This window comes from Mirounga angustirostris, unplaced genomic scaffold (assembly GCF_029215605.1).
Source record: "Mirounga angustirostris isolate CCGP_5_RB_7025 unplaced genomic scaffold, mMirAng1.0.hap1 SCAF_17, whole genome shotgun sequence".
Classification (NCBI taxonomy): Eukaryota; Metazoa; Chordata; class Mammalia; order Carnivora; family Phocidae; genus Mirounga; species Mirounga angustirostris.
Window position 1 is genome coordinate 41,390,241 of NW_026991725.1, and position 13,302 is coordinate 41,403,542.

Consider the following 13,302-nt stretch of genomic DNA (forward strand, 5'->3'; position numbering starts at 1 on the left):
TAACCATCTCAGGCCGGCCCGGCTCTCCCACCGGGTGCTCCCCCCCACCCCAGCCCTCTGGCCCCCCAGGAGGTGCTCCCTTTGTCTCTGCTAACCACCTCAGGCTGGCCCGGCCCTCCCGCTGGGTGTTCCCCCCCCCCCCCCCCGCCCAGCCCTCCGGCCCCCCAGGAGGCAGGGCCTCCAGGTCCCACGGCACTTGCGGAGGCACCGTCCCTGGGTCCCTGTCACTGGATTTCAACCCAAAGGTGAATCATCTCTTGGAAAGTTGGGAGGTCGTTTTGTCAGCTAACCACAGTACGTGTGGAAGAAATTGCTGTTTTATTTCAGGCTCTACAGGCAGAATTGCAAAACCTTCCCATTTTGTGGTTATTACCAGGGATTAAAACTGAGTTGCCTGGTGGCTGCTGGTCGGTAGTTGTCTGTCTAGTCCCAGGAGTGGAGGCCGCGGGCTCTCCGGCTGGAACACGAAGGGCAGCAGCGACCCCTCCTGGCCGGCAGAGGGGCTGCCCAGCAAGCGCTGTGGGAGCTCCACAGGGCAGCCCCAAGGGGCTTGGACTCTCAGCTCCCCCCACCGAGTATTGGAGGGGCCTCTTTCCTTCTCTTTTTTGAGCCCCACCAGGCCCCAGGACTGTTGCGAGTGTTACCCTCAGAGTTAAGTGGAGTCTCCTCTCTGTGGTTCCAGTGAGACTACTTGGAAAAAAGTTCTCACAGAACTTCAGGATCACATTGAACTTAGCCGGAGGCCACATGCTCCTGGAGGGCCTCCTGTGCTCTGCATGTGAGCCCAAGAACATCAGGGGTGTCAGGCTTCTGCTGGAGTTTGCGGGCTCTGCTAGCGGCCTTCACCGTGCTCCCCAGCGTTCTGGCTCCTCCCTCCCTCCCCTTGTGTGTGTGCCGCCGGCCCGGCCAGCCCCGAACGGCAGCCCGCTCACTTGGCTGGAATGGCTGCGGAAAGTCAGGGCCTGAGGCGTCAGCCAGGTCATCCCAGGGTAGCCCTGGGACCAGCACGTGCCGGCCCCCGGGTGCAGCGGGCTGTGTGTGCTTGGGGCGCTTTTCCTCATCGGACCGGTGGTTTTCCTTAGTCCTGTCTCCCTGGACAGGTTCCGGGGCCCGGAACACAGATAGGCAGAGGGCGGGGGTGTCGGCCTTCCCATGCTCGCTGCAGCGCGTGTCCCCGGGGGAAGTCAGGACCCCCGGCTGCCAGGCACTGGCCCTCTGGTGTGGCACTGCTCATGCCCCAGCTTGCCCGGCCACAGTTGGGGTGCGGCGGGGGACCCCCCCCCGGGATGTGGGGACTGCAGGGGCGGGAGGAAAGGAAGGTGCTGTGCCTCCTGAAAAGGGACCCAAGGGCTCCGGGAGTTATTGTGGACATGACAAGCCTGTGACCTCCAAGGACACACGTTAATTAACGGTTGTCCCGGGAACCAAGTTCGTGATGTTCTGTGCGCATGCTCAGAAAGTGGGCCGTTGAAGGTACAAAGTTGCCTCTGGACTGGCGTGTCTCAGCACCCGGGACCTGGGAGGGAGGAGGCTTTGTCTGAATCAAGAAAGGTTCTCTGTCCTTGGGAGAAGGGACAACGCCTCAGGGGACTGTGGAGGTGGCAGTTCCTGCTGGTACGGACGCCCTGGCCCCTCACTGGTGGGTTGCTTGCGTGGCGCATCAGGCCAGAGGCCCACACCTCCGAGCTGCTTGTGGGCCGGCAGGGTTTGGGGGCTGGGCTCCTGGGGGGCTCGCCTCAGCAGCAGGAACAGGGGAGTCCTTCAGCTCCAGTGAGTCAGACAAGCGCAACTTAGTGACTTCTGTTTTAATCCGGCCTGCTCCCCCTCTTGCGCCGCCGCCCCCACTCTCTGGCCCGTCCATCTTGACATGCTTCTAAAGTGTCTGGGTTACTTAGACAAAAGGCAACTATCGGTTCCTATAAAAATAAGGAACAGTGGCAGGGCTGAATTTCTAATTGTCAACCCTGCCCCAGCTATGCTAGACCTGTAAGAGCAGGGCCACGGCCGCCAGGATCCACTTCGCTGCCTTCTCTTTGGTCTTGAGGTTAAAGGTCCAGACGTAGGTGGGGCCGCGGATGCGTGTTTTGTACACAGGACACTCATAGATGTTCTTGGTGTCCATGCGGTCCACAGGAATGGCCTTGATGAAGATGACGGGCATGGCTGGCGTCAGCTCCTTCAGCCTGGCTTCAGCGATGACTCCAGTCTGGGTGTCCCAGCGAGCGCCTGCAGGACAGCACGGCGAGGTCAGGGTGGCCTGTGGGGCCGTGCCTGGGTGTTGCGTGGTGTGCCGGCCGCGAGCTGGGGCTGGCAGGGCGCCGGGGGTGGACTGGCGCAGGCTCGGCTGAAGGTGGGGCTGTGAGCAGAGGACTGGGCAGGAGTGCTGGGCATGCCGGGACCCCTGGGACCCCGCCAGGCGCCTCAGAGGGATAGCTCTGCCTCAAGTTCTCGGGGCCACCCGTTTACATGGGTGGTATTTTCAGAACCTGTCCGTCAGCCTTCTCAGCCTCAGTGGCAGGAAGTGGTGGCTGCAGCTGGAAGTCCCAGGAGGTCACATGTGCATCGTCCAGCCTGTGTGTGCATGTGCAGGGCACGCGATCATATGTGCGCACACACACGGAACTTTGATTTGCCTTTAACCAGACCGCTGTCGTTCCTACTCACCCTGTTAATGGTGTTTGTGTTTCTTGTCTGTCATTCCAAAATAAACATGGAGAGCGGCCTCTGTCGTGCTTGTCTCTGACGTGGGGACTGGGGAGCCCTGAGCCTTTGCCGGCTAAACCCTGACACCCCCACAGGTAAGGGGGTGGCGTCAGTTGCTGAGTGGGACGGTTTGTGGTGGAAAAAGCTGCCTCTCAGCTCAACAGGTCTAAGGGACCAGGCTGCCTGGTGGCCCTGCGGCCTCCGCCGGCTCAGGACAGGGGAGGTAGGGGCAGCTGGTGCCCTCCCTGCTGCTGCTCGCCCGACCACGTGGGGGTGGGCCTGGGGCGGGAACGCTGGCGCCCCCAGCTGTCCGCCTGCCCCGGCTCCCTGCCCCCAGGCCCTCTGGGAGGGCCGTGTTCCTCACCGCCCTGAAACAGGTGCTCACACCTAAGGACGCGCCTGCCGTTTCCGGCCAGGCAGAGCCAGGCTGGCTGTCCTGTGCGGCAGGTTTGGCCTCCGGACTGCTGTCTGAGAGCGTTCTCAGACTCGCGCCACCGTCCAGCTTCCAGCCGACATGCCCCTTCCGCGCACCTCTCCCACCTGCCCCCTCCCAGCTGGTCTCTGCCCTCCAGCCCAGCGGGACTGGCTCTGGAAGCTTCCTCTGACCGGCACCCTCATTACCTTCCATGAAGAGCCCATACACATAGGAGCCCTCTCGGGGCGGTGCCGTCATGTCCTCCCGGTTCTTCTTGGTTACTTCCACAGACAGACACATCTTGTCCAGCGGCCACTCGTTCTTCCTGGCCATGGACTGCATGATGGCCGTGAGGAAGGACTGGGGGTTGAAGAAGCCGGCCAGCCACACGGTGGTGGGCAGGGTGAAGTCTGTCGTCCAGGCCTCGAGCTCCTGGTGGAAACGTGCTTCAGCAGGGCCCAGTGCCCGCTGGCTCCAGTTTAAATGAGGGAACGGGAGGAGGAGGGTCTGGAGAGGGCTTCACATCCAAGGACAATTTAGGGTCCCAAAGGAGGCTTTGACAAGGCGGTTCCCCGGACGGTGCCCCTGGGGCTTTGGGCTCTGGCGCAGAGGGCTGTCGGGCCGCTGTCCCTCCCTTCTGCAGGAAGTGCCTACATTGTCAGGCGTCTCTGTGGCCTGGGCCAGGCCTTTCCGGCCCTGCTCTGATGAAGGCCAGGCCAGTGGGGGCCTCTAGGCCTCTGGTGGGGACACGCTGCCCCTTCACAGCCGCGGTCCTGCTGGCCCTGGGGGGTGGGGGTGTGCTGTGACACCCGGGGACACTGTCCTCACCCTGATGCGGAGCAACAGGTCGGCGTACCAGGCCGCCAGGCCCATCATGGAGGGGTAGGCCCGGGCCACCCATGGGTCGGGCACGGTGTCGTAGAACAGCGCCGTGGACAGGTCTTCCATGTCGGTCGTGATGGTCAGTTCCCCCTAAGGACATACGGATGGGGCGCTGGCAGCCCAGGCCACTCACAGGCACGCGGACCTGGCCAGGCCCATGCCTTGTTTCTCTCACCCCATCCGTGCTGTGAGTCCTCAAAAGTAGCTTGGCACAGACCCTGGGTGTGTGCCCCCCGGCCTGGTGGGCCCGCAGCCCCGGACTGGGGAACCCAGAGGAGGCGGTACGGCGACAACGCCCAGGGCCCGGGCTCTGTGCTCTGCAGCTGGGGTGAGGGGGTCCGCTTGCGGCGGCCCGCCTGCCTCCTAAGTCTTGCCCTGGGTCCCAGCTGACCTGTGCGGTGTTACCTTCAGCCCTAGGCTCAGCTCCTTCAGCGAGCGGCGCATCTCATTGGTGAGGATGTTCATTCTTTCACATTCCTGGAAGGCGACCACCACATAGGGGGTCTTCTCAGCCGCCTTCGCCATGATCTCGGCCATGTTGAACATCTCCGGGACCTTCTCCAGGATCTCCTCCAGCACGGCCTTCACCTGGAAGTCAGTCCCCGACAAGCCCCGTCACCGCATGCGCCTGCGAGCCCACCCCCAGCGTCAGGGTTGGGGAGCCTGCGCCGGACGTTCACAGCGAGGGCTCCTGGAGCAAAGGGCAGTGGAGTTGCCTGAGAATCGGTCCTGGAGGTGCAGCCACACGTCTGACAAGAGGAGGAGATCTTGGCCAACAGGCTTTGAATAGTCTGGTCATCAAAGCCATTGGACTGTAGCCATGGGAGCTGCAGACATTCCCAAATGCATGGCTTCCTTCCCCCGTCAGATCAGCTGGCACCCATAGGACTGTGACCTTCGAGTTTCCCATGGGGGCTTCTTTGGGGACCCTTCTGGTCACACCCTCTCCAGGAGTGGCCCACACGGGGTCGTCTACACCACTGCCGTCAGAAGTCTGATTCTAGTCATTAGACCAAGGAAGGGCTGTGAGCCCTCACAGCACTGAGGGTCTTCTGGTCCAGAATCTGGTCTATCACCAGTAAGCCCAGTACTCAGCTGGCTGTTAACAGAACTTGTCCAGAATTTACTGGACAGTGTAAGGGTGTTAATTGCTCACTAGACGGCAAGAGGTAACCCAGGCAAGTGAGAACGGGTTAAAAGTTCTTAACGCTGAAGTTTTTTTGGTTCTTCGAGTATTAATGGGATGAGCCCCCCGGGGGTCTTCTAAGCTCTCGGGGAGGGGCTGTTCTGATGCCTCTGGGCTGTCGGGTAGGAGGCCCCCCCCCCCCCCACCAGCTGGGCCAAGTTAGAGGCTGCAGGGAGGGAGGCCTGGGGGTGGGGGAATGGCCCCTGGGCAGCACCCCTGGGCCTGTTAGCCAGCTCACAGCTCCACCCCGGTTTCTGGGGGTGCACTTTTCGACTCCAGGTTCCAGGCCCCGCCCTTTGTCTGGCCCTGGGCCGGGTGTTAAGGCTCCTGCCTTCTCCTCGCGAGATACTCCGGTGCCTGCTCCTGAGTCGGTCTCTTTGGGCTGCATTTCCAGGACGGTGCGGAACAGCTTCTCTGACGTGACTGTCAAGAAGCCAATCTCTGCATTGGGGTGCAGGCCGTACAGGTAGGGACTCTCGGGGGGCAGGTTCTCATCGATGTACTCGTGGTAACCCTGAGAAGGGGTGGTGGGTGAGCAGGCTGCCAAGGTAAAGCCGTGCAAGCTGGAACCCGTGTCCACTGATCAAGTGTTTCGGACCGGAATGTTCTGCCCACGTCTTGCCGTCTGCACAAACCCCCACAGTTCTCTAACCCCCTTTCTGGCTGCTCCACCCCCCACCCCCCAGCCACATGAACCATCTCCACGCCCCCTCCCCCCCAGGGGCTGTTTCACGCCAACTCTCATTTCCGTTGCCTGGCTTCTTGCTCAATCACAGATACTCCGTTTGCGACGCCAGGCTGGCCCCAGAGCTGGCCGGGCCGGCATCGCCCTTGGCTGCTGTCGCACCGGGCGAGCTCGTGTCCCTGAGAGAGCGCCCCCCGCTCACCTTGTAATCCAGGTTGGGGGGGATCTGAAAGCCCGGCGCCAGCAGGATCTCGCCCTCCAGCATCTCCGCCCGCACGTACTCTGCCAGGTACGTCCTGCACAGCCGCCGGTCCCAGTCGTCCGTGATGTGGCCGCCGTACATGATTTCTCCAAACAGGTAGCGGAGGTCGTCCCAGGGCACCTGAGAAAGGACGCAAGTGGTTAGAAGCGCCGCCGCCCCTTCGGGGTCTGACTCGGCCGTCAGCCCCCCCTGCCGTCTCCTGCCTTTGGCTCCTTTGGCGAGGGCTGCCTGGCCGTTCCCTCCACCTGTGGCCTGGCCTCTGCCCTGACTGTGACCGCTGGCAGTGTGCTCCACAGGCCCCCCCTGCAGCCGCCATTCGCTCCCTCTCGCGGGCCTCCCATGTCACCCCTGCTCGGAGACGCGCAGCCACCCGTGACTCCGTACGCTGGCCACCTGACCGGAGCGGTTTCCGCGGTGACTGGGTGTCTACTCTTGGGTGCCATTTCTTTTGGCCACAGAGTCCTGTTGGTCACACCTTTACGATGTCTCCATCCGGTGGCCTGCCTTGCGGTCCTGCTGAGTTTACCTGGCTCCGTGTTCCCAGCGGCTCCCTGTACCTGCGCGTCCTGCGGGGCTGCGTAGACGGGTAGCGCAGCGCCGAGAGCGCGGCTGCCTGACCTTGCACTCTGCGCGGGCCACTGCTCCCCGCCACCACCTTCTGAAGCCTCCTCTGCGAAGCCAGGAGTTGGGCTCGGCTGGCAGGTGTCAGCACGGTGCCGTCCAACCGAAGCGGCTCGGGGGCCGCAGACAGCAGTCACGTATGCAATCCCAAATTTGTGAGCAGCCACGTAAGTGAGAAGATTGTTCCAGCAGACGGCCAGCATGAAAACGATGAATTAATAAGCTATTTAACACTCTCACCTGCACCACGCTTTTGCCGTCCAGTGTGGATCTCATGCAGTTCGGATGCCACGTGCGTGCGGTTCGTCCCGCCACTGCCCCGGGCGGCGCAGGCGGGTGGCCTCCTGACACAGTTTATCGAGTAAAGAACTCGTGCACTCATCGGTTGCCTGATTCGGTCTCGTGAATTTCACTCAAAATGTTAATATTCTCTTAATTGTCATTTTGTGATTTAAAGGTTGTTCTCTGCCTGGTTATCTTGGGTACGTGCTGAGCTGCTTTTTCTGTGTTTTACTTGTTTGCTTCGGGGACAGCTCGCTTCCTCAGGCCCCTCTGACCCCCTGGGCCCCGCGGGCTTCCTCCCAGGGACGCCCTTCCCTGCGGGGTGGGGGCCATGGCACTAACAAGCAGGGACGGACACCACCCACCCGTGTTCCCACTCGTGCCGACAGAGTCCTGGAGCACTCGTCAGAGACAGGGCACCTGGCCTTCCCCCAAGAGTCTGCGTGAGTTGGTCTGTGTTCTTAACCAATGCTCTGGACCACGTCCTCTGGTCACTTAACGTTGTCGAGACTGTGAGCTCGGACAGAGGAGGGGTCATGCCACCAGGAGCCTGGTGCGCCCAGCCTGACCGGTCACTGCTCGGCAGGACGTGCGTTCCTGTGTCATTCACTCCTGTCAGGGGGTCGCTGAAGCTCATGGCATGCGTTCTCGAGCCATTTCCTCCCCACCTTGGCTTCTATGTGTGTGTGAATAATGGGGCAAGTGTCTGAATAAACGTCTTCAAAAAACTCGAGCACTGTTCCTCCCATACCAATCTCCCCAGAAAACGTCTCTTAACCAAACTGCTCCTTCACGGCCGCTCCCCAGCATCTCCTTCTTGGCGAGAGCTGGAAGGTAGCTGCGAGGGTTCAGCTCGGCTCTAGGTGAAGCGGACCGCCAGCCCTCCATCCCCGCCACCTGCAGGTGGAGACCAGCTCCCTTCCTGGGGATAGCTGCCTGCTGGCCCCTTCGGCCCTCCTGTCTCTGGGCATGGGTTTCGCTAGGAACCAAGCCTGTGAGCCGTGTGGTGGGCTCAGATTTGGGTGATGGCAGTGTGGAGAGGCCGCCCTGCGGGGTCACAGCTGGGGGAGTGATGGTGTTTGTCCTCAGAGGTCGTCAGACCTTCTCCGGCCTCCTGTGGGGAAGGGTATGCAAGGCTGTGCTCGCCGTCCCGCCCTGGCCCTGGCCTCCTTCGCCTCCGCCCACATCTTGAGCTTTTTACAGCAGAGTGGGAAACAGGCGGGCGTCCCGAGACCAGCACCCCTAGGCCCGGCGGGGCACTTTCCTTGCCCAACCCCTGGAGCTTGAGCCCCAGTGTCCGGGAGGTCTCAGCTGGTGAGAGGCAGAGCTGGACTTCAAGCCCGGGGCCCTGGATCCCAGCACCATCTGCCACCATGCCGCCGGCGTGTGAGGAGGGGCACTGCCTGGTGCCACTGTCTGGCCCTCCCGCCACTGCCCAGCCCGCTTGGTGTCACCGGCGCTGTGCCGCGGTCCTGTCACTGCTGATTCGGGGCCAGTGAGGAGGAGCCGAGGCTTCTGGGGTGCGTGGGCACCTGCCTCCCCTGGGGGTCACAGCAGCCATGCTGTGTCCGTGCCGGGCTCTCCAGGAGTCAGGCTCCCTCCGAGGGGGACCGGGCGCGGCCCCTCTCAGTCTGCGGGCTTCTCCGGCCTCTGAGGCCATCTGCAGAGCACCTCACACATGTATCTCCACCATCAGGAGAATCAGAGCAGCGGTCGTGTGTTCCAGGGAGATGGTTTGGCTTTCCCTCTGGACCTGGGTTCTGTCTGCGGACGCTGCCCATGCACCAGGGAGGCCCCTCCTCGTCCCCGCCCCCCGGGAGTTCTGGGCAGGCCCCCCAGAGATGCCTGCCCCCCTGCATGTGCTACCAATGGGAAGAACTGCCAGATGGCCGACAAGTGCCGCAGGGCTGGTGAGGGACAGGGCGACACTTACCGTGTCCACCTGCTGGGTGGGGTCTCAGGGCTGCTTCTTTCCAGGTTTTGTTTGGGTTACGACACTGGGATGTGTCCTGAGCATGGGCCACTGCACAGTTGACGGGGCGCGGTTGGGGGCGCAGAGCGCCCTGCTGGGCACCAGGCGCACCCTTACCTTGGTGTTGGCCTCCAGGTAGTTGTAGAGCACGTTGATGGAGATGGTGAGGTCCCCGTTGTTGAAGGGGTACGACCTATTCCAGCCCTGGGCCCCAAACTTTCGCCTCTCGGCCACCACGGCGTGAAAGTAGCACAGGGCGAAGAGGATGCACTTGAACTCGATCTCCTTGGTGCACATCTCCAGGGTGTCCTGCGGGAGGGGACCCGAGTCCTGCCTCTGCCAGCTGTCTTGCTGGGGGCAGGAGGGGCAGCGCGGGGTGGAGGGGGGCAGCTGCCGGAGCCCCTGGTCCACGGACTGGAGGAGAGAATGCTTTCTTGTCTTTACTTCTTTCAGAAATGGCCCTTCTATCACTTAAGTATTGATTACAAGTCAAATTATGCTGCTTTCTAATAAAATATCCACAAACACAGGACATTTCAGGACTTAAGGAGAAGTACTGTCCCTTGGCAGCGGTCAGCACCCCTCACGGTGCGCGCACAAACAGTAGCCCAGACTGTTTAGAAACCAGGGCGAGCTGTTCATTCTCAGCACAATGTGCTCCATGAGTAGTCTTTGTAGGTGTTACCAGGCAGTAGGAGTGTCTTCCTTAAAAAGGTTTTAGACTCCACTTGGGAGATAAGTGTGTGCACCCAGAAGGTTCTGGTGCAGAACAGAAGATCAGGTGCCAAGAGATGAACGTAGATGCTAGGGTCTTGCAGAAGGGGGCAGGGCTGGGAGTGGGGCAGGAGGTTTGGACGGGGGGGGGGGGGGGCGGGCCACAGGAGCTGTCCCACTGAAGCAAGGGGGGGGCCTGCTGGGGATTGAGGGAGGCCTGGCGGCAGCCTGAGCCAACCAAGAGCATCTTCTGTCTCCTGAGGAGCCAGAGAGGGGGCCGAGATGCACTGGAGCCCAGCACACCGCCCTCCAGAGCTGGGCCCCTTCCTGAGGGGCTCCAACAAGCCCAGGACCTGCGATGCATTGACCTGTGCTGGCTCGCAGGTCATGAAACTGTCTTTAAAGCTGTAACTTGACTGCATTTCACGCTATGTACGTTTTACTTAGTCTTCCAGGAATATATTGACTTCGTGGTGTGAGGCGTGTGTGTGTGTGTGCGTGTGCGTGCGTGCACGTGTGTGCTGGGGGTGGCGTGGAGCGGCGAGAACCAGGGTGCAGCCGTCCTCGGAGTTCAAGCCTGCTCCCCAGCAGCGCAGGCCAGAGCTGCCTTTCTGTCTGTGGGATACGCGCGCCGGAGGGGAAGCCGCCTCACCTGGGTGAAGAGGTCCAGAGCCTTGTGCAGGTTGGCGTGCATGCCCGTGGGTGGCTCATTGGTGATTTTGATGGCGTTTTCCAGGATGCCCTGGGGGATGATGTGGGACTCGGGGCTGGGGGCGGGCTCGGCGCTGATGAACACGCGGTAGTCCTCGTGGCTGCCCATGCTGTGGTGCTCCACCTTCTTGTCCAGGGTGCTCAGCCACCGCGCCACAAGGTGGATGTTCTGTGGCCAAGACCGGGGCTTAGCACCCACGCGTCCCTCCCACACGTCCCTCCAAGCAGTGCCCACTGTCCGCCCTTCCCCGGGCGCCGGGCACGCCAGCCAATTTCTGCTGAGGCCTGGGAGTCAGTATTCGTGCTCGGTGAATTCAAGACCTCCAGCCTCCTGGCGAGTCCTCCCCGGCCTCCCCGGGCATAAGGCTGACATGATATGGTCCCCATCCCTGCTTTGAGGTTTGGGTAGAAGGAATGGCATGAAGCTGGGGTCTCCGCTCAGGACCAGGCTAGGACATGCCGACCGAGGTCGGCTCACCCTGTGCAGGCCGGGCAGGACTGCAGGTGCTCCTTGGGGTTCAGGAGAGGGCTCGGAGAGGCTGCAGGGGCCCCTGGTGCTTCCCCCAAGCGAGGAAGAGGAGGAGGAGGAGGAACGGCGCTTTTGTCCGCTCTGGAGTTTGGGCTTTATAAGCAGCATCTCTGTAGGGAAACTCTGGCCTAAAGCCCAGCGTCCTCTCACCGAGTAAGGTGGTGGTGACGGCCGCACCACCTCACGGACCAGGCAGAGGGGACGTGGTGTAGGAGCCGCCTGCCCCTCCCATGGGTGCAAGTGCAGGCGCCCCCGTACCTGCAGAATGACCCAGTGTCCCATCTCTGCAGCCATGTCCAGAGCGTCCTCGGCCACCACCTCCTGTCCCTGCCCCAGGGACACGTTATGCAGTTTCCCGTTGTCTATGGTAAATCCCAGCTTTTTCCCTGAAGGAAAGAGAACAGGAAGTGCGTGGGGGCGGCTCTGCCATCCTGCCGGGAATCTCACCCCTCCCCGCTTTGTGTGCTATTGTAAAAAACACATCAGATTTGCCAATTTCAAACCCATCTTCAAGTGTACAGTTCGGTGACATTTAATACATTCACGGTGTTGTGCAGCCATGCTTCTGGTTCCAGCACTCTCCATCCCTCCCATCAGGAAGCCCCACCCCCGCCCCCGGCAGCCGCTCAGCTGCTCCGTGTCTCTGTGGATCTACCCATTCTGGATGCTTCCGATACGCTGAACCCTAGAACAGGGGGCCTTTGTGTCTGGCGGGGACTCCTCTCGGTACAGTGTTTTCAAGGTGTGTCCATGGGGCAGTGCCTCTCGGCACCTCATTTTGGTGGCTGAGGACTGTCCCATCGTGTGGCTTCACCACGTGGGGATTACCCACTCACAGTTGATGGACGTTGGCTTCATCTGCCTTTTGGCTATTGTGAGTGATCAGCCCTATGGAGCATGTGCTTAAACACCTGCTTTCATTCTCGGGGTGTGCACCAGCCATGGGATCGCGGGGTCCCACGGCACCTGCCTGTGTCCCCCGCCAAGGAAGCACCGGCCTGCTTTCCGCACCGCTGTACCTCCTCCCGGGCCTGCGGGAGGCTCATCTCTCTCCCAGGCTCATCGGTTTCTGTTTCCTCACCGGGGTGCAGGGGCACCTCGCTGTGGCTCATGCACATTTCCTGGTGGCCGTCCCTCTCTGAGGCCTCCCTGGCCGGCTCCACTTACCCAGGGCTTCCACGTCTTTGAGGGGGTCAACGCCTGGGGAAAGGATGAAGAAAATCGGAGTAGAAGGGCTGCTCTCCTCGTAGGACTTGGAAAACTCGACGCTCCGGCCCTCCACGAACTTGCTGCCCATCTTCTCCTCCACAAAGTTCCTGAGGGAGACGCGCTTGGTCAGACCCGATGGCGAGGGGGACGGGGTGGGCTGGGACCCCTGGTGGAAGGGCCCCTCTTCTTGGGGGGCTTTCTTTTATTTATTATTTCTTTAAAGATTTTATTTTATTTTTAATTATTTTTTTTGAGAGTTTTTATTTGTTTATTTGACAGAGAAAACAAGCAGAGGGAACAGGAGAGGGAGAAGCAGTCTCCCCACCAAGCAGGGAGCCTGACGTGGGACTTGATCCCAGGACCCCAGGACCATGACCTGAGCCAAAGGCAGAGGCTCAACCAACTGAGCCACCCAGGCACCCCTATTTTTAGTTATTTTTTAAAAGGTTTATTTATTTTAGAGAGAGAGTGCACACACGAGTGGGCAGAGGCCCAGTGGGAGAGGGAGAGAGAATCTCAAGAAGACTCCCCGCTGAGTGTGGCGTCTGATGCAGGGCTTGCTCTCACGACCCTGAGATGATGACCTGAGCTGAAATCAAGAGTCGGACCCTTAACCAGCTGCACCACCCCCTTAAAGATTTTATTTTTAAGTAGTCTCTACACCCAACGTGGGGCTTGAACTCACGACCCCGAGATCAAGAGTCACATGCTCCTCTGACCGAGCCAGCCAGGTGCCGCTTTGGTGGACTTTCTTAAGCAGAGCAAGGTCTCAGGCCCGAAGGCAGTCTTTTCGGGGGCTTTCCTCTTTGCCGGGGGAGGGTGTGGCCGGGGGAGCAGGTGCTTCTCGCCTCCGTCCCTGCCAGGCCCTACAACGTGCCCGCAGGTGAGAGGTGGTCTCCTGCGGCCCCGTTTTCAGAGGCTCCCAGGTCACCTGGGAGGGAACATAAGCCTCAGTGGCACCACAACCCAGGGCATTCTGGGTGAGCACGCCCCAGCACCAGGTGGCCCCTGGGTCCTTCGAGCCGTCTGCGCTTCCAGGCAAGGGGACGGGTTATGGCGATTTCGTCTCCCACATGCTCTCCGTCTGCTGTCCAGCAAGGGCCGCAGGAAGAAGCTGAACACAGACCGTTC

At 61.1% G+C, this 13,302-nt stretch overlaps 2 protein-coding genes across 3 annotated transcripts in view; one reads left to right on the forward strand and one right to left on the reverse strand.

The window, feature by feature from the left end:
* Window positions 1-2,722, forward strand: part of PGS1 (phosphatidylglycerophosphate synthase 1) — a 38,173-nt gene extending 35,451 nt beyond the window's left edge. The window contains exons 10-11 of one of the 2 annotated variants that reach the window (XR_010408469.1): window positions 2,134-2,246; window positions 2,484-2,722. The gene's annotated coding sequence lies outside the window, so the exon portion shown is untranslated. Of the gene's footprint in view, window positions 1-2,133 lie in introns of both variants that reach the window. The other variant, XM_045890165.3, reaches the window with a different exon arrangement.
* Window positions 1,871-13,302, reverse strand: part of DNAH17 (dynein axonemal heavy chain 17) — a 101,298-nt gene continuing 89,866 nt past the window's right edge. Inside the window, exons 72-81 of the mRNA XM_045888354.3 lie at window positions 12,130-12,278; window positions 11,221-11,348; window positions 10,375-10,602; window positions 9,126-9,317; window positions 6,074-6,253; window positions 5,518-5,700; window positions 4,406-4,588; window positions 3,947-4,090; window positions 3,325-3,550; window positions 1,871-2,226 (exon numbers count right to left, since the gene is read on the reverse strand). Of these exons, the coding sequence (XP_045744310.1) occupies window positions 1,979-2,226; window positions 3,325-3,550; window positions 3,947-4,090; window positions 4,406-4,588; window positions 5,518-5,700; window positions 6,074-6,253; window positions 9,126-9,317; window positions 10,375-10,602; window positions 11,221-11,348; window positions 12,130-12,278 (1,861 nt within the window). The 3' untranslated portion in view covers window positions 1,871-1,978. The remainder of the gene's footprint in view (window positions 2,227-3,324; window positions 3,551-3,946; window positions 4,091-4,405; window positions 4,589-5,517; window positions 5,701-6,073; window positions 6,254-9,125; window positions 9,318-10,374; window positions 10,603-11,220; window positions 11,349-12,129; window positions 12,279-13,302) is intronic.